Consider the following 22416-nt stretch of genomic DNA (forward strand, 5'->3'; position numbering starts at 1 on the left):
AAGGTTTAGCAATAACAGAAAAAGCTAAACATATTGTTAATTATTATACAGTAGTAGATATTGCTGATAAATACAGTAGAGGTATTTATGATAGTCGTCAAGTACCACAACAACAATTTAGATGCGATAAATTTCATAACATTAACACAGCAGTATTTAATAAAAAATATCAAGCAGTATCCGATAAACGTATAATAGTACAATCACATGATGTATACCAAACTATTCCTTATGGCTATTGTTTATAAATAAAATTATCAAATTAATTAAAATTTCTTTATTTATATTATAAAATACTTTATACATTTTTATAACCAATGAATTTTTTTATAGTTAATTAACGTTTTTATTTACATTTTTGAATACAATAACAAACTATTTTTATGGTTTGTTTACATTTTTGGATACAATAACAAACTATTTTTAAGGTTTGTTTACATTTTTGGATACAATAACAAACTATTTTTAGGGTTTGTTTACATTTTTGGATACAATAATAAACTATATTTATGGTTTGTTTACATTTTTGGATACAATAATAAACTATTTTTATGGTTTGTTTACATTTTTGGATACAATAACAAACTATATTTATGGTTTGTTTACATTTTTGAATACAATAATAAACTATTTTTATGGTTTGTTTACATTTTTGGATACAATAACAAACTATATTTATGGTTTGTTTACATTTTTGGATACAATAATAAACTATTTTTATGGTTTGTTTACATTTTTGGATACAATAACAAACTATTTTTAAGGTTTGTTTACATTTTTGAATACAATAACAAACTATTTTTAAGGTTTGTTTACATTTTTGAATACAATAACAAACTATTTTTAAGGTTTGTTTACATTTTTGAATACAATAACAAACTATTTTTAAGGTTTGTTTACATTTTTGAATACAATAACAAACTATTTTTATGGTTTGTTTACATTTTTGAATACAATAACAAACTATTTATATGTTTTGTTTACAAGTAGTTATACAGTAGGGTAGTTTGTTTACGAGTAGTTATAAAGTAGGGTAGTTTGTTTACGATTTTGAATACAATAACAAACTATTTTTATGGTTTGTTTACATTTTTTAATACAAAAGCAAACTATTTTTATGGTTTGTTTACATTTTTGTAAACAAATATAAACTATTTATATGTTTTGTTTACAAGTAGTTATACAGTAGGGTAGTTTGTTTACGAGTAGTTATAAAGTAGGGTAGTTTGTTTACATTTTTGAATACAATAACAAACTATTTTTAAGGTTTGTTTACATTTTTGAATACAATAACAAACTATTTTTATGGTTTGTTTACATTTTTGAATACAATAACAAACTATTTATATGTTTTGTTTACAAGTAGTTATACAGTAGGGTAGTTTGTTTACGAGTAGTTATAAAGTAGGGTAGTTTGTTTACGTTTTTTAATACAATAACAAACTATTTTTATGGTTTGTTTACATTTTTTAATACAAAAGCAAACTATTTTTATGGATTGTTTACATTTTTGAATACAATAACAAACTATTTTTAAGGTTTGTTTACGTTTTTGAATACAATAACAAACTATATTTATGGTTTGTTTACATTTTTGAATACAATAACAAACTATTTTTAAGGTTTTTTTACATTTTTGGATACAATAACAAACTATTTTTAAGGTTTGTTTACATTTTTGGATACAATAACAAACTATTTTTATGGTTTGTTTACATTTTTGAATACAATAACAAACTATTTTTATGGTTTGTTTACATTTTTGGATACAATAAGAAACTATTTTTATGGTTTGTTTACATTTTTGGATACAATAACAAACTATTTTTATGGTTTGTTTACATTTTTGTAAACAAATATAAACTATTTATTTATTATTATTTAAAAAGTAGATTATTTATAATGAAGTTATTACTATTTATAATAATTTTAAGTAAAATATATGTTATTTAGATGTAGTAATTGTGTTTAATAATCTAAAAAATAAAGTAATTTACTATTAGTACTGTATAAGTCAAGTAATTTAATAGTAAAATTAATTAAGTATAAGTAATTTTTAATAAAAATATAATCAATATAATAGCATTAATAATAAATATTTAAAAATATACTTATTTTATAATTATTTATAGTAATTATTAGTTAGATTTAAACTATGTAGTTGAAGTAATAGTATTAATTAATTAATAATTAATAAAATATAATCATTCTATTATCATTAGTAGTTCTTAAAGTATAATAATAATTAACATAACAGTAATTGCATATCAGTAATTAGTTAATATAAGTCAAATATTAGAAATATTTAATAAATTAACAATGTACTAATAATTTTTATTAAAATATAAGGATTATCTTAATATTATTGATTTTTTAAAATAAATATAGAAAATTTATTAGTATTTAAAAGATTAATATAAATAAAATATAAGATAACTTAAAAATGTATTAGTAACTTTAATTAAATAGAGACTATATTAGTAATTATTATTGAAATGTAAACATTATCTTAATATTTTTAGTAGTATATTGAAAAATATAGAGACTGTAGTAGTAATATTTAATAAAAATTTATTAAAATATAAGTATTGCAATGGAATAATTAATATTTATTAAATAAATGTAAAATATTAGTATTAAATGATTATAATTATAATATAATAAGAATAAGAATTGTAAGTTATCTTTAATAAAATATAAACATTATTATAATAAAATTAATAAATATTAGTCTAAAATAAGTTTTAGTAAAATACATTTGGTATTATTAATAGTAATTCTTTTATATATAAAAAATGAATTATAAGCAATTTAGTACGAATCTAAATTATTATTAATAAAATATACACACAATAGTAGAATTTATAATAATTTTAAGTAAATATATAAAATGTATCAAAAATTTATAACTTTATTACTTTATTGTAAGCAATGTATTATAAGTAAAAGTAATTAAAAGTTTAGTAGTTTTTATAATAGTATTTGTTGCTAATGAAATATGGTATATATAGTAATAGTAATAGTAGTAGTAATTATTAATGAAATAAAAGAAATGTAGTAGTAGTTTTATTATTAATGAAATAAGCTATTTAGTAGTAGTAGTAGTAGAAGTAGTTGTAATTATTAATCAATTATGCAATAGAAGTATTATTAGTACTATATTAAATTTAAAATTAGAAAGTGATGACCGTGATGGTCATTAGGATGTCGTCATCATTAATTCCAATGTCACATTATTTATGTGAGTACCTTATCAAAGTGACGTCATTCTCATATGACTTGAATGACCTTGACGACCTTGGGGGCGTGGCTTAGAGGTCAAGTTCAAGGTCAATCAGCACCTTTATCTACTACTGTTTAGTAAAACATTGTTGTTGTTGTATTACTAATACTAGTTTTAATAAAGTTTTAATATTAGTATTTTTTTTTAAAAAAATTATTACTAATCATTAACCGTAGATTGTTTATGATTATAGAAAATATTTAAGTTTTTAGTTAATCATCAATCAGTTTTGCTAACGTCATAAATGAAATCTAAAACTTTTAAAAATCAATAATAAAGAAAATTATATTTATTTTATTTTTTTTTTGGTGACAATTGTTTTAGTATTACATATATAAGTAATAAAACTAATATATTAAATATTTAGTTTAATAAAAATAAAAACAGTATATATATTTATATATATTATATATTATAAAATATATTATATATTATAAAATATATTATATATTATATATTATAAAATATATTATATATTATATATTATAAAATATATTATATATTATATATTATAAAATATATTATATATTATATATTATAAAATATATTATATAATATATTATATATTATATATTATAAAATATATTACAAAATAGCAATGGATATTATAGATCCTAATCTATATACATCAAAAAATAGCCATGCTCAATTATCAACTATAGATTCAATTAAAAATCATATTCAAAACAATGATAATAATAAGTACAGTATTTATATATATATATATTAATTTAATTACAAATTAATTATTTTTTTATTTACAGATCATATGATTTGATTGTTGATGTGGGCTGTGGTGGCGGTGTTTCGACCAATCTATTGGCCAAACATATACCTCAGCATAAACTGATTGTCGGTATCGATGTCGTACCCGATATGATAAGCTATGCCCGCAGTAATAATACGGATGACACCATTGAATATGTGGAGCAAGATATGAGTGTCAAGTGGACAGAAATCGGTAGTCAACGGATCAGACAACTGGAGTCGAAAGTGGATCTGATTTATTCAAATATGGTCTTAGAGTATATGCCCGACAAATGGCTAGTTATGGACACTGTTAACCGTTTGTTGACTACCGGCGGTCTATTTCATGCAAACATTTTCATATTACCCGATCTGAACAAAAAACTAGTAAACAACGGACCGAAACCATGGTATCAAACCCGCGAAAAACAATTAGACGATTGGCGTCAAAGTCTATCGGATAATCACTTACTGGTCAAACAGTTTGATACGATTGATGTCTGTTGGCCGACGGATAGACAGAAAATGATTGGTTTGTTTTTATGCTATTATTGCTAATATATATATATATATATATATATATATATATATATATATATATATATATATATATATATATATTAGGGTTGCGAAATGTTTTCGATTAAGAAATTCCCATTATATTCCCGGTAAATACCCTATAACTTCTCTATAAATTCCCTATAGATTCCCTATAGATTCCCTATAGATTCCCTATAGATTCCCTATAGATTCCCTATAATTTCCATATAAATTCCCAATAAATAACCAATAAGTTCCCAATAAATAACCAATAAGTTCCCAATAAATTATCAGTAAATTCCCTATAAATAAACAATAAATAAACAATAAGTTCCCAATAAATTCCCTATAAATTCTCACATAAATTTTTTCCACCTAACCCTTTGACTTTAGGCCAAAGGGGGGGTAAAACCTAAAAATCTCGATCATAGGGGGGGGTAAAATGACCTAACCCCCACTACCTCCAATTGCAACCTTGATATATATAATATATACAGTACTTAAAAAAAACTTAATTATTTTTTTTAATTTTTCAGAATTCATGCCAATTATGATATCAAAGTTTCGGTCATTTTTTAAAAACCGCAAACAATTTGATGCCGAACTCAACGATCACTTAACGGATACAGTGTTTGACGCCTACGTCAATCCCGACAGCCCTGAGCCCAATCCCAGAGCGTGGCAACAGTTTTTGGCCGATCCGACCGTTACGGAAGTCAATCGTTACCATCGATTGCTTAGAGTTACAGCTATTAAACAAAACTAAAATTTTTATTTTCTGATAATTATTTTTAATTATAATAATATTAATTATTATTGTTATTATTATCATTATTACGACTACTAAAGGTATAACTAATCAAAACTTTAAACATTTAGTTTTTTAGAAAAAATTAGTGGAATTTTTTTTTATTATTAATAAAATGTTTTTTTTTATTTTTACTGTAAAATTATTGAAATAAAATAAAAATAAATTTTCAATTAATTTTTAAAAATATATTTTTACTAATAAATAAACTTACAACTAATAACATTACATATTAATAAATAGTTATTTTTTTTAATTTCAATTAATTAATTTATTCTAATTCTATATAATAATATTATTATATATTTTTTAATAATTAGATCAATTAAATTCATTATTTAAATTAGTTTTTGTATTGAGAAATATTTATTTAGATTTTTTTTAAAATCTATAATTTAGTGATTTGTAATTATTATAGTTTTTTTATATAAAAAAGTAGATCTAACCTAAATTGACTCAAAATAATGAAACACAACTAAATACATTTTATTAGTTTTTTTAAAAAAGTGTTTTAGTGATTGTTAGATATTTTTTTGGTAATTTAGTGATTTTTATTTTTCAAAAAAAGTTATGACCTACATACAGTAATAATAATAAAAATAATAATTCAGAATATATAGACTATATTTAAAAAAAAATGTTAGGTTAGGTTAGGTTAGGTTAGGTTAGGTTAGGTTAGGTTAGGTTAGGTTAGGTTAGGTTAGGTTAGGTTAGGTTAGGTTAGGTTAGGTTAGGTTAGGTTAGGTTAGGTTAGGTTAGGTTAGGTTAGGTTAGGTTAGGTTAGGTTAGGTTAGGTTAGGTTAGGTTAGGTTAGGTTAGGTTAGGTTAGGTTAGGTTAGGTTAGGTTAGGTTAGGTTAGGTTAGGTTAGGTTAGGTTAGGTTAGGTTAGGTTAGGTTAGGTTAGGTTAGGTTAGGTTAGGTTAGGTTAGGTTAGGTTAGGTTAGGTTAGGTTAGGTTAGGTTAGGTTAGGTTAGGTTAGGTTAGGTTAGGTTAGGTTAGGTTAGGTTAGGTTAAGTTGTTTTGGTAAAAATATATATTTGAATACATTATTAAGCAGTGTATTTTAAATATAATCAATATCAAGATAGATTTTTTTAAATGACAGTATTTTTTTATTATAAAAAAATTTGTAAATTCACAATAAATAAAAAACATTAATTCTATTTAGATTCTCTATAAATTTCCCATATATTCCCTATTAATTTAACAATATATTCCATAAAAAAAGTAAAATATTCCTCAACAATATATATATCATTTTTTTTATTTAAAAAATGATGATTTTCATAAATAAAAATTATTAATTTATAATTAAGACTTAATTTTTTTTCTTTTTGTGTTTTTTATCATTATTTTAACTATTAAAAAAATCATTGTAGCAAAATAAATTATTTAATTAAGTATTTGAATAATTAATAAAACGAGATTTTTAATTTTATTTAATAATATTTTAATTGTAAACTAGTAAATTAATTTTAAGATTAAATTGAAATTACAATTCCAATAAAATAAAATAATTAACCAAATTTAAATTAATCAACTAAAAAAATTTTACTAATATCTATAATATATCAAACATATCTAATTATAATTTATATTTTTGTGTGAATTTAAAAAAAAAAATTTGCCACCTAACCCTTTGACCCTGATTGCAGGAGGGTGGGTAAAATCTAAAAATCTCAGGGTAGTAGTATGGCCTTACCCTTCCATACCCCCCTTTCGCAACCCTGATATATATACCGGTATATAATATAGACTTAAAAACATTTTATATATATTTTTTTTATTTTATCAGAATTCATGCCAATTATGATTTATTATGATTTATTTGATATTTTAATTTATTATTTAAATTAGTTTTTTTTGTTGAGAAATATCTATTTAGATTTTTATTTTTTAAATCTATAATTTAGTGATTTGTAATTATTATAGTTATTTTTTTTTATATATAATAAAAAGTAGATCTAATCTAAATTGATACATAACTAAATACATTTGATTATTTTTTTTTTAATTATTATTAAGTGTTTTAGTGATTTTTATTTTTCAAAAAAAAACAAAAATAGTTTTATGACCTAAATTTACTTATATATATATATTGTAAAATCACTTTTTAAAAAAAAATTTACGAGACCTACATAATAAATTTACAGTAAATACACTATTAATGTAATTATATAATGATTTTTATATTTTTAACAAAAATAAAAGATTACATACATTTAATCTTTTATTTTTTATATAAAAATTACTTGTATTATAAATCATTATTTTTATCATTTTTAATTTTATTTTAAGAAAAAAGTTTGTTTTCTTATTTTTTAATATATATACTGTATATATATTAAAACTAATAAATAATTATAGTTAGTATTTCATTAGTACTTCAAACATTAATAACTATATATTTTTTAATCAGTAAATTACAATATATATATATTATTAAAAATTTAGTAATTTATTAAGTAATTTTTTATTTTTTATTTTTAATAAAAATAAAATGAATCAAATAACTCCATTAAATTATTCATTGATAAGTCCAGTTACACATAATATTAGCAACGATTCAATTAATCAATTAATAAACAGGTTTGTATATACTATATACTATATATATATATATATATATATATATAATATATATATTTTTTAAAATATTAAATATATATATTTTAAAATATTAAATATATATATTTTAAAATATTAAATATATATATTTTAAAATATTAAATATATATATTTTAAAATATTAAATATATATATTTTAAAATATTAAATATATATATTTATATAGAAATTGTTTTTAAAAAATATTTTAATTTAACAATTATAATATTAAGTACAGCGTATATATATATATTTTAAAATATTAAATATATTTACTATTATTTATATAGAAATTGTTTTTTTTAATAAATATTTTAATTAAAATTTTTATTTATTAATTTATTTTTATCTCAATTTAAGAATTATAATAATAAATACATAATATATATATATATATATATATTTATATAATTTAATTGCAATTTAAAAAAACTATTGGTTTTATTTTTACAGATCCTATGATGTAATTGTTGACATTGGTTGCGGTGACGGTAGTCTAACCAAATTGTTGGCCAATCAGTTACAGCATAACCAGATCATTGGTATCGATGTGGTACCCGATATGATAAGCTATGCCCGACAGCATAACAATACAATTGATGGTAAGGACAACATCAACAACAACATCATCGACAACAACAACAACAACGACAACCATATCATTGAATATGTTGTACAAGATATGAGTGTCGATTGGCCGGCAATGTGTCCACAGATCAGACAATTGGAGTCCAAAGTTGATCTGATTTTTTCAAACTATGCCCTACAATATATACCGGATAAGCAACAATTGATGCAAACATTCAGTAGACTACTGTCCACTGGCGGTACAGTCTTTGCTAATATATTTTTGTATAACGATCTAAACAAAAAGCTAATCAATGGTCCATCTAATAGACATCTGTATCAAACAATTGCTGAACAAATTGCTAATTGGAAACAATGTCTAACATCAAGTGATAATCAGTTGTTTTCAATAAAACAATTCAAAATTTTGGATACCGTTTGGCCAATGGATAGGAAAACAATTATAGGTTTATTTATAATGATAATAAAAAAAATTATTATTAGTATTATTATTAGTATTATTATTAGTATTATTATTAGTATTATTATTAGTATTATTATTAGTATTATTATTAGTATTATTATTAGTATTATTATTAGTATTATTATTAGTATTATTATTAGTATTATTATTAGTATTATTATTAGTATTATTATTAGTATTATAATTAAAATTATTATTAGTATTATTATTAGTATTATTATTAGTATTATTATTAGTATTATTATTAGTATTATTATTAGTATTATTATTAGTATTATTATTAGTATTATAATTAAAATTATTATTAGTATTATTATTAGTATTATTATTAGTATTATTATTAGTATTATTATTAGTATTATTATTAGTATTATTATTAGTATTATTATTAGTATTATAATTAAAATTATTATTAGTATTATTATTAGTATTATTATTAGTATTATTATCAGTATTATTATTAGTATTATTATTAGTATTATTATTAGTATTATTATTAGTATTATAATTAAAATTATTATTAGTATTATTATTAGTATTAGTATTATTATTATTATTAATTACTTTAATTAATTGGTTTAATTATTTTTACTATATATATATCATAATTTACTCATAGGTTTTATGCCAGTTATGGTCAACAGTTTTCGGTCACAATTTACTAACCAATCGGACTTTGATTCGGAACTCAATGACCACTTATGGGACACAGTATTCGATGCCACCACTAACCCGACGGCTACAGAACCTAATCCCAGGGCTTGGCAACAGTTTTTAGCGGACACTACCGTTACGAAAGTCAACTGTCATCGAGTAGTATTGCAATTGATGGCTATTAAACAATAAATTAATTAATTAATTAAAAATGGTTATAAAAATAATTAGGAAATTTTTTTTTTAGGAAATTCCCATCAAAATAGAATGTATTTTAATAGATATGTTTGATATGTTATAGATATATATATATATATATATATATATATATTAAATTTAGTTATGATTTATAATTATTTTATATTTATTTTGTTTAATTCAAGAATTTGTTGAGTTTTTTAAATAAATTTAATTTAATAAATAAATAAACAGTAGTTAAACACAAACATTTTTTTTAATATAAAATATTCAAATTTTTTTTATAAGAAAAAAATGTTTTTAACTATTTTAACAAAAAAAAAACGATTGGTTTATAGGACAACCACTTATGACAAAATCTGTATATATTATGACACCTAACCTATAGTCATACCAAAAGTATTTTTTTTTAAAAATTATTAAATTATATAACACCGGCATCTTTGGCCAGTGAATAGAAAATGGTTGTCCTGTCGTCAAACAGTTGGTCGGATGAGTCAAACTCGGCTACCCGTCCGTCGCTTAGGACTAACACCCGATCGTAATCAAGGATTGTATTGATACGGTGTATCCGATTCACGTCTAAAACCTATCCCAACAATCATAGGCCCTAATACTGGATAAGCCGTTAAGGGTTTCCTCTAAATGTGAATTAATTGGCGATCGACTTATAGACTAAACCTATAATAGATATATAATATTAATACAATTTTTATATATTTTTAATATTTGTATGTTTTGTAAATTTTAATTATTAATTATTAGTATTATTATTATTATTAGTATTATTATTAGTATTATTATTAGTATTAGTATTATTAGTATTATTAGTATTATTAGTATTATTAGTATTATTATTAGAATTATTATTAGTATTATTATTAGTATTATTATTAGTATTATTATTAGTATTATTATTAGTATTATTATTAGTATTATTATTAGTATTATTATTAGTATTATTATTAGTATTATTATTAGTATTATTATTAGTATTATTATTAGTATTATTATTAGTATTATTATTAGTATTATTATTAGTATTATTATTAGTATTATTATTAGTATTATTATTAGTATTATTATTAGTATTATTATTAGTATTATTATTAGTATTATTATTAGTATTATTATTAGTATTATTATTAGTATTATTATTAGTATTATTATTAGTATTATTATTAGTATTATTATTAGTATTATTATTAGTATTATTATTAGTATTATTATTAGTATTATTATTAGTATTATTATTAGTATTATTATTAGTATTATTATTAGTATTATTATTAGTATTATTATTAGTATTATTATTAGTATTATTATTAGTATTATTATTAGTATTATTATTAGTATTATTATTAGTATTATTATTAGTATTATTATTAGTATTATTATTAGTATTATTATTAGTACTATTATTAATATTAGTATTAATATTATTATTAATATTATTATTCTTAATATTATATGACTATATATAAACATTAAATAATATTTTAATTATGACGTAAATATGATTATCAAAAAATAGTAGATATTGTAAAACTTTTGTAATAATTTTTTGTTTTTCAAAATAAAAATTTTAATTATAACTAATTGACGGTTAGGAAAATTTTTATTAATTACAAATATTTATTTAAAATAATGAGTTTCATTATTTTTTTTTAGAAAAAAAAATTATAATTATAAAATAAGTTTGTTTTCTTATTTTTAATATATATATATATATATATATATATAAAGATAAGTGCATAAAGAATGAGAATCAGTTAATTGTGTTTAAAATTAATACTTATTGATTTAATAAATTGAATATGATTGCAAATGAATTTAGTAATATATTAAGTCACAAAATAACCAAAATTAGTAATTAAATATTGTCCACTTGGGCCGCAATACACTTTTATAATCGGGAATTCATAGTCCCGATTAAACACTCATATGTTTTCTATGTATTCTCAATATAGATACCCGATTAGAAAAGTGTATTTCGGACAATTGGACAAAAATCAATTATAAATTTTTATTATTTTGTGATTATATATATGTTAATAATTTGATGTGCAATAAACAATTACTTTATTAAATCAATAACTATTAATTTTAAACACAATTAAAAAATTATCATTCTTTTTGCACTTATCTTTATATATATATATATATTAAAACTTATAAATAATTATAGTTAGTATTAGTACAGTACTTCAAACATACAACTATACATTTTTTAATCAGTAAATTGCTATATATATATATTATTAAAAATTTAGTAATTTATTAAGTAATTTTTTAGATTTATTTTTAAAAATAAAATGAATCAAATAACTCCATTAAATTATTCATTGATAAGTCCAGTTACACATAATATTAGCAACGATTCAATTAATCAATTAATAAACAGGTTTGTATATAAATTATATATATATATATATATATTAAATATATATATTTAAATAGAAATATTTTTAAAAAAAAAATATTTTAATTTAACAATTATAATAATAAGTACATTATATATTCTCTATATAAATATTAAAATATTAAATATATATATATTTATATAGAAATTGTTTTTTAAAAAAAAATATTTTAATTAAAAATTATTTATTTATTATAATTAATATATTTATATACAGTATAATTGCAAATTTAAAAAAAAACTATTTATTTTATTTTTACAGATCCTATGATGTAATTGTTGACATTGGTTGCGGTGACGGTAGTCTAACCAAATTGTTGGCCAATCAGCTAACGCATAACCAGCTCATAGGTATCGATTGCGTACCCGATATGATAAGCTATGCCCGCAAACATAACAATACAATTGATGGTAAGGACAACCCCAACAACCATATCATTGAATATGTTGTACAAGATATGAGTGTCGATTGGCCGGCAATGTGTCCACAGATCAGACAATTGGAGTCCAAAGTTGATCTGATTTTTTCCAACTATGCCCTACAATATATACCGGATAAGCAACAATTGATGCAAACATTCAGTAGACTACTGTCCACTGGCGGTACAGTCTTTGCTAATATATTTTTATATAACGATCTAAACAAAAAGCTATTAATTAATGGTCCGACAAATCGTAGACAACAACGGTATCAAACAATTGCTGAACAAATTGCTAATTGGAAACAATGTCTAACAATATCAACATCAAGTGATAATCAATATTTGTTTTCAATTAAACAATTCAAAACATTGGATACCGTTTGGCCAATGGATAGGAAAACAATTATAGGTTTATTTTTAATGATAATAAAAAAAATATTATTAGTATTATTATTAGTATTATTATTAGTAATTTAATTAGTAATATAATTAGTAATATAATTAGTAATATAATTAGTATTATTATTAGTATTATTATTAGTATTATAATTAGTATTATAATTAGTATTATAATTAGTATTATTATTAGTATTATTATTATTTAGAAAAATTGATTTTTTTTTATTTAAATTGTTAAAATTGGTTTAATTTTTTTTCACTATATATATTAATATATCATAATTTACTCATAGGTTTTATGCCTGTTATGGTCAACAGTTTTCGGTCACAATTTACTAACCAATCGGACTTTGATTCGGAACTCAATGACCACTTATGGGACACAGTATTCGATGCCACCACTAACCCGACGGCTACCGAACCTAATCCCAGTGCTTGGCAACAGTTTTTAGCCGACACTACCGTTACGAAAGTCAACTGTCATCGTATAGTATTGCAATTGATGGCTATTAAACAATAAATTAATTAATTATAAAAATGGTTAAAAAAAATTTTAGTAAAATTTTTTTTTAGGAAATATCCACCAAAAAAATAGTAAGTATAATAGATATGTATTTGATATGTTATAGATATATATATATATATATTAAATTTAGTTATGATTTCTAATTATTTTTATTATAATGATTATGATTATTATTATATATTTATTTTGTTTAATTCAAAAATTTGTAAGTTTTTTTTTAAATAAACTTAATTTAATAAATAAATAAATGTTTTTAGCTATTATTATGGTATATAGGATAACCTCTGTATATATTATGACACCTAACCTATAGTAATCCCAAAGATATTTTTTAAAAATTATTAAATTATATAACACCGGCATCTTTGGCCAGTGAATAGAAAATGGTTGTCCTGTCGTCAAGCAGTTGGTCGGGTGAGTCAAACTCGGCTATCCGTCCGTCGCTTAGGACTAACACCCGATCGTAATCAAGGATTGTATTGATTCGGTGGGCAATCGTTAGGACAGTACACGACTTAAATGATTGTCTAATAGTTTGTTGAATGAGTGAATCGGTTTCCACATCGACGGCAGCCGTGGCCTCATCGAGGATAAGGATAGACGTGTGTCGGAGTAGAGCCCGAGCCAGACATACAAGTTGTCGCTGACCGACACTCATGTTATCACCCGATTCGGTCACCGGATGGTCGAGACCGGCATCAGTCGACAGTACAAACTCTTTGAGATGCGACTGTTCTAACACTGACCAGAGATCGTCGTCGGAAAACTTGTCAAACGGATCCAAATTTGAACGAATAGTTCCCGAAAACAGTACCGGTTCTTGTGGTATAATTGTCAGCCGCGATCGCAAATCGTGTAGACCTAATTGACTGATATCTATGTCATCGATAACTATACGACCCATTGCTGGCTCAATGAGCCGAAACAATGCCAATGTTAGCGATGACTTTCCCGCACCGGTTCGGCCAACAATACCTATCTATGATAATAATAATAATATAAATCATTGAATAAAATACATTATCATATATTTACCATTTCTCCAGATTTTATAGAAATATCGATGCCTTTGATAACTAAATCCAATCCCTGTCGATATCGGGTACCGTATCCATCAAATCTAATGCATCCATTTTCTGGCCATTTATCCGATAATTGTTGACCCGATAATTGCCAGTCGGCTTCTGTATTCAGACCGCAGTATTCGTCTATCCGTTCAAACGATACCAGATTTGCCTGCATTTGTGCAAATGAATTGATAAAATACTCCAAAATACCGGTCAGAGTAATAGCATTTGATAGACTGAGTCCAATGTCCGAACCGTTTAGACTATCTTTACGTATGACACCAAACAGTGCAGCAAACAGTACAAGTATATTGGTTAGCACTTGTAGTCTAACCAATAGCCAACTGTTGGCCATAATATACGGATAGAGACATTGTGTGTTGTTATCAATCCTATTATCCGATTCCCGTATAAACCTATCCATACAATCATAGGCCCTAATACTGGATAAGCCGTTAAGTGTTTCCTCTAAATGTGAATTAATTGGCGATCGACTGATAGACTCTAAACTATAATAGATATATAATATTAATACAATTGATATATTTATTTTGAATTTTTGCATGTTTTGTAAATTTTAGTTATTTTTAATATTATTAGTATTATTAGTATTATTATTTTATATATTATATAGATACTATATAATATTTAATAATATAATTAATTATTTTAATTTTATTTTAATTTTATTAAAAATTAATAATATTTTTAATTCCCTACCGTCTTAATTGACACGATGCTTTAATATAAATGTTCTAGATTAGTTTTTGGATGTAAAATTTTTTTTACAAAAAAATAATTAATTATAATTAATTAAAAATATCAATATATACTGTATATATATATATATATTTAAATACCTGTAGAAAATAGTATACAATAACAGTCACTGCAAATGGTATCAAAAACATTGGCGTCAATATTGAAATCGACACAACAATACCAATGAGTTGTAGACAATAGTCTAATGTTTGCCTTAATTGATAAAATAGTTGGGAAAAAAAATTTAAAAAATTGTTATTTTATATTTATATTTTAATATATATATATATACAGTATATATATACAGTATATATATATGATATATATATATATATAATAATAATATATGATTATAATTAGCATAGTTAATACTACCGTTATCTCCTCCCACCCCCCCCCCCCCCCCCAATTACCTAAACATAACTGGCAAACCCAAATCAATCAGATACATGTCCTTGTTGAAACGATTCAATAGTCGACCTACGGGTGTCGTATCGAAAAACTCCATGGGCGCATGCATTATACGATCTAATAGTTTACGATGCAATCGGATACAGGTGCTTATAATAGTAAGGGCATAGATAAATCTGTAAACTGTTTGCAACAATAACTGTCCGACAATCATTGCGGCAAATATTAGCATATAAAAAACTGGACCCCTACTGTCCCCAATATCACTACCATCACCATTAGTATTATTGGCAGCCAACTGTTTGGACCAGTAGGCCAACCAAAAATTGATACCATAGTTGATAGCAATCGATAACATTAGAACCGTTAGACAAATCAATAGTAACTTTATGTTAATTAGACGAATATATTTGATAAATGTCTAAAAAAAATTTTAAAATAAATAAAAAAATTAGATAATAATAATTTTACTAATAATTAATTATAATAATAATTTATATATATATATATATATATATATATACCTTAATAGTTATTAGTCCAATTTGGGCACCCTCCTTATCAATTAATTGTGCATGATTATTATTATTATCATTATCAAAATTATTATTATTATTATTATTGGAGATAATATTTTTATTAATAACAACTATTTGATTCAAACTATCTGTCCATTTATGGTAACTATTGTAATCATCATCGACTCGTTTACTGAAATACTGTTTAATTAATTGTTGAAAATAATTACTATCGAGTAATAGTTGTCCGTAAGTACCGGTCGATACTATTTTACCCGCTTTCAGGACAACTATTAGATCGCAATCGGCTAACATAAACAATTGATTTGTGACCAACAATCGGGTTTTTGAACCCAAACAACCCGTTTTTGAGTCCAATATTTCGGTCATCAAATGTTTGCCCACATGACTGTCCACTATATTTAAAAAAAATAAAATTTTATTAATTAAAATAAAAAATTAATAATAAAAATCAATTAATATATAAAAACAATGCCTGCAGAAAGTGGATCGTCGAGTAGATATAGATCGGCACCGGTATAGACGGCTCGGCCTAAACTGACTCTTTGTTTTTGACCGCCACTCAGATTAACGCCTTTCTCGCCGATCTCTGTCTGGTCTCCGCCGGCCAGTTGTCGTATATCTGGTCTGAGAGCACAGCTATCTATTACCCGGTCATACAGTTCCTCATCGAACGGCTTTCCAAACATAATATTCTGTTTGATGGTTGCATTCTGTATCCATGCCTGTTGTGGAACGTATGCCATATGAACACCCGGTCTGACATTAACTGTACCCTCAATGAGCTCCATATCCCCGATAATAGCAGACAACAGTGAACTTTTACCTGAGCCGACATCGCCAACTATGGCCACAAACATACCCTCACGGATATGCAAATCAATTTGATTTAATGTATATTCCTTTACATTATTAATATTATTACTAATTTTTTGATCATTAAGTGTGTCCCACGAAAGTGTTGCCCCATTTATATCAATCATATTATTATTATCATTGCTATCATTAATAGTATTATTGGTCACATAGTTGTTATGTTCATCTAAATTAAGAAAATCATTGAAACGATTGAATGATACGTACATCTAATGTATTAAAAAAAAATAATAATAAATAATTATTTTTATTTATAAAATATACTTCAAAAGTATTAACTAAAAAAATAAAATTATTGCTTTATTTTGTTGTTTATATTTTTTAAAAAATAGTTATTAAACATGTGTTAAAAAATAAAACTGTAAGTTCATAATACTTTATATGAATTATATATTTTTTAATTACCTAAAAAAATTATAAATACTAATAATATCAATCATACATACCATACCAGCAGTACTGTAAACATAGGCTAACTTTGATAGGATTTCCTTAAACACTGACATCAATGATATGGAAAAAAATATTTTTTCAGCCGTTAATTGTTCAGCAAATTTCAGTCCCAAATATAGACTAAATATAACTAAATGACATATCAATGGACACATGTTTGATATTATATACAATAAGGAATAAACATAATATAAATGTTTGACTTTAAGTAACTCCTGATCACGTAATTTGGTTATAATATTCATAAACGGTTGTTCCCACGCATATAACTAAATTAAAATAAACAATAATTAATTAATAATTATAATAATAATAATCATTAATAATAATAATAATAATAATTAGTATATTAATAATTAGTAGTAAAAATAATTAGTAATAATAATAATTAGTATATTAATAATTAGTAGAAATAATAATTAGTAATAATAATAATAATTAGTATATTAATAATTAGTAGTAATAATAATTAGTAATAATAATAATTAGTAATAATAATAATTAGTAATAATAATAATTAGTAATAATAATAATAATTAGTAATAATAATAATTAGTAATAATAATAATTAATTAGTAATAATAATAATAATTAATAAGAATAACAAATAAATAAGTAATTAATTAATTATACTTTAATTATTTTGATGCCATTTAGTATTTCTTTAATAAAATTAAGTCTATTGTCGGCATATTTTAATTGTTTTCTATCGATTTTAATACCGATTTTCATAATTAAAAACTGTAACCAAAATAGTATGACCACAACCGCTAAACAGGAAAATGCTGTATAATTAAACTCAGTAAACAATAAGCCAGTGGTCAGTATTATTTGTAGGGGTAATACCACTATGTATGCCAACCATTGGGCATTATCTATATATTTGAATAAAATTTAATAACAAAAAAAAAGTTTTGTAATATTTTTTAAATACTACTAAACCATTAACCCGTTGACAGTCGACAGCCATTAGGTTAGTTATGTCGCCATAACTGGTCAGACGTTTGGCACCGTTACTCAACACCAGTGACTTGCGATAGACGGCCGACATTACCGATGATGTGATTTTCATAGCTAACACACAAAAAAATAAATAAAATTATTTAACTTATAATACTGTATTGATTTGAAATTTTTACAAAGATTTTTATTATTACTATACTCTTTAAAAAAAAATCGGTAAAAACAGAGACTATTATTGTTATAATACTAATTAACAACAAAAAAAAACAAAATAAATAATTTTATATTTTTTGTAAAAACCTAGACATTTAATTGCTTGTATATAATATGTATTCAATAGACTCGATAGTATAGTAATCAGCACCAGTAGTACACAATAGACATATCCGTGCCATTTATATTGATCCTTATCCTCATAAGTGATAAACAATCTAAAGTGATAATAATAATAATTATTATAATAATTTTTTAACTATTATTTTTTATATATATATATATATAAAGTACATAAACACTACATACTTGACCACTAATGGTTGACAACATTTTAGGCCAACCGATATAAATAATATTAGACATAACCATAGAAATTGTAGACTAAATTTATGCAATATTATCGATAAAAAACTAATTTTATTATTATTATTATTATTATTAACATTATAAACATAATTGAAACTAAAAAATGATTGAAATTTATTTTTTGCTTTAATGTCCGCTAAAACGTTTGAATTGTCGTCGACAACAACACTATTAGGTTTAGTTGTCTTAAATAGATATCTATGAAACGTTTGCTTATAGTTAGCTAAGACACTGTAGCCCGGGGTCAGTGGCCAGAGATCCTGGAAGTCGATAGTCTTTTTCCAGTTCATGACAAACAAACTGGTCATCCATTGATAGGTTAGCCTCGATATAGACGATGCCCTCTCTATGGGACATATAATGTCTGGACATTTATTGCTGATTATGTTTCGCTTAGTTATTGTATTTGTATTATTAATATTAGTATTATTGACTATTGGCCTGCAATCAGCAAATTGACAATAGATTAGTAGCAAAACAGTCAATCCATAGTTTATAGAAAACAATATGAATTCATAGTTGTGTAGCATCTGATTGTTAGTATAGGTGGCCACAGATAAACTACCGAAAATGGTGTCCAACAATAGGTATAACCAAATCAGTCCACTAGTGATAATACCGTACAAACGTTGAATGTTAAACACTAGACATAGTAGTAATCTGGCCATAGTTTGTATGCCTAACCCTAGTATGTATGCAGTACTGGGACTATCGTTCCACTGATATTTACGGCATAAACTTAACGCCAGTTCCGCTATTAGTATACCAGTGCTTAACAAACATACCAATAATCGGCTGGTGTTGTAATAATTCCATTGAATAATAGTTTTATTATTATTATTATTAGTAGTAGTAGTAGTTTTGTGATAACATTTCCATATTAGGTACGGTATGTATAACAACAAGAATATACAGGGAATCCATACAAACCATGTGTTTAACATACATGAACTTAGATTAGGAGCCGTTGTATACCATGAAAGTTGTGGATCCTTTAGATGCAAAAAAATTTTTTTAATACATAATTATTGATTTTTTTATGTCTATTAGTATTGGTATTAATAATAATCTATTAAATAATTAATTTATATTATGTTAATATATATATATATATATATATATATATATATATATATATATATATATGATATAACTTACCCATAATTGATCCTTGCATATTTTCTCAAACATAATTAACTAATTAAAACTCAATTAAAACAAGTCAATTAAATTATATTGAATTAATATTTATAAAATAATTAAACAAAATAAACATAAAAAATAAAACATATATATATATATATATAATTATAAGTACTTTTATCATTTATATTTTATTTTTAAAATATATTAAAAGTCATCGAAAAAACAATATACTTTTTTATATTAAATTAATACTAATAATAATAATAATTATTATTATTATAATTAATTAATTAAAATAAATAATAATTATCGTATTGTTTTTTTAATTAATAAACAATATATTTTATTTTATTTAATATACACAAATATTAAGATATATATACAGACATAGATATATATATATATGAAAGCAATATACACTGTTTGGTTAGGTTAGGTTAGGTTAGGTTAGGTTAGGTTAGGTTAGGTTAGGTTATTTATACAATATAGCAATATATATAAAAATGTTTAAAAAATGTTTATTAATTAGATGTTATTTTCTTAAAAAATATAATGTTTTGAAATATTAGTAAAGAATTTTAATAAAACATCGAATTTATTGTATTTTTTTTAATTTTTAGTCAAAGACCTGATTTTTATTTAATTTAACTATAAATATAAAAATAAACTTAATATCATTTATATATATATATATATATATATATATATATATATATATATAATTTAAACTAATTTGTGAGATAACTATTGTGATAACTAGCTTATAATATGTGAATATTAATTGTAATTATTATTTTTAACATATATATAAAAATAATTAATAGTATTGTAATCATATATTTGTACTGTATTTATAATATAATAAGTCTAACTAAAGTTATATATATATATATATATATATATATATATATATATATATATTATATATTAAATTATTAAATTATTATAATTTTAAATCATTGACAGAAATTCATGTCTAGTTTTATGATTATCTTTAAACTCTCCAAACATACAACTGGTTATAGTTTTGCCATTGATTTTCTGTACCCCACGAGAGCTCATACACATGTGTCTGGAAATACCAATAAAAATCAATAATTATATTCAAACTTATATATAATATGACACATACTTGGCCTCAACAACAACACCGACTCCTAAAGGACTGATAGCTTCAACCACTGCTTCGGCTATTTGTTTGGTCAGTCTTTCCTGAACTGTAAGACAACAACAAAAATCAATATATTTTTATTTTATTTTCATTACTATATCTGTATCCACCCATACCTTGCAGTCTTCGGGCAAACATTTCAACAATTCGGGCCAATTTGCTGAGTCCCAGCACCTTATGGTCGGGCAGATAACCGATAGACACTTTGCCATAGATGGGCACCAAATGGTGTTCACAATAGGAAAACATTTCAATATCTTTGACGACAACCATCTCATCTGTGTCTTCAGCAAACACGGCATCATTCAAGACATCATTGATTTTCAATTGATATCCATTAGTGAAATACAACAGTGCTTTCGCTGCCCTCTCCGGTGTCTTCAATAGACCCTCTCTTTCCGTGTCTTCGCCAATCGTTTCCAACAGATCTCTATAAATACGAGTCAATCGTTTCAATTGTGTATCTTTCGTGTCGTCCAAACCATCGTTTGCACCGTTAGTTTTTGCTACAGTATTATTGTCTACATAAACAATATCATCTGTGTCTTCAACATTACTGACATTATTATTGATTTCATAACCATTTTGTTTGTTATCTTGTTTTTCAAAGTTATTCAATGTTTTAAACATTTTTCTAAAAAAAAAATTAATCTATAATTAAAAATTAAAAAAAAAATTCTATACTGTATTTATTAACTTAATAATAATCTTAATAATAATACTAATAATATTAAAACACTTTTAAAACTTTTTTAAAAATATGGTATATATTTATATACCATATAATAT

At 23.0% G+C, this 22416-nt stretch overlaps 4 protein-coding genes across 4 annotated transcripts; 2 read left to right on the forward strand and 2 right to left on the reverse strand.

Moving 5' to 3' along the window:
* The first annotated feature begins 3640 nt into the window (after positions 1-3640).
* Positions 3641-5407, forward strand: LOC128954223 (uncharacterized). The gene is made up of 4 exons (XM_054299800.1): positions 3641-3669; positions 3880-3985; positions 4048-4562; positions 5107-5407. Exons 2-4 carry the CDS (start codon positions 3882-3884, stop codon positions 5334-5336), a joined length of 849 nt encoding a protein of 282 aa, XP_054155775.1. The 5' UTR covers positions 3641-3669; positions 3880-3881; the 3' UTR covers positions 5337-5407.
* A 6796-nt stretch (positions 5408-12203) lies between these two features.
* Positions 12204-13651, forward strand: LOC128954156 (uncharacterized). The gene is made up of 3 exons (XM_054299724.1): positions 12204-12292; positions 12573-13141; positions 13425-13651. Exons 1-3 carry the CDS (start codon positions 12204-12206, stop codon positions 13649-13651), a joined length of 885 nt encoding a protein of 294 aa, XP_054155699.1.
* Positions 13652-13944: 293 nt separating this feature from the next.
* Positions 13945-17455, reverse strand: LOC128954157 (ATP-binding cassette sub-family C member 2-like). Its single transcript, XM_054299725.1, has 8 exons — positions 16912-17455; positions 16545-16831; positions 16422-16454; positions 15900-16318; positions 15585-15699; positions 15445-15479; positions 14693-15233; positions 13945-14636 (listed from the first exon to the last, which is right to left on the reverse strand). Exons 1-8 carry the CDS (start codon positions 17417-17419, stop codon positions 14004-14006), a joined length of 2571 nt encoding a protein of 856 aa, XP_054155700.1. The 5' UTR covers positions 17420-17455; the 3' UTR covers positions 13945-14003.
* A 3913-nt stretch (positions 17456-21368) lies between these two features.
* Positions 21369-22370, reverse strand: LOC128954226 (GTP cyclohydrolase 1-like). Its single transcript, XM_054299802.1, has 3 exons — positions 21744-22370; positions 21589-21673; positions 21369-21528 (listed from the first exon to the last, which is right to left on the reverse strand). Exons 1-3 carry the CDS (start codon positions 22255-22257, stop codon positions 21408-21410), a joined length of 720 nt encoding a protein of 239 aa, XP_054155777.1. The 5' UTR covers positions 22258-22370; the 3' UTR covers positions 21369-21407.
* Positions 22371-22416: the final 46 nt, after the last annotated feature.

The sequence above is a fragment of the Oppia nitens genome, unplaced genomic scaffold (assembly GCF_028296485.1).
Source record: "Oppia nitens isolate AA-2021 unplaced genomic scaffold, nextdenovo-longstitch-racon4-pilon3 scaffold25_pilon_pilon_pilon, whole genome shotgun sequence".
Classification (NCBI taxonomy): domain Eukaryota; kingdom Metazoa; phylum Arthropoda; class Arachnida; order Sarcoptiformes; family Oppiidae; genus Oppia; species Oppia nitens.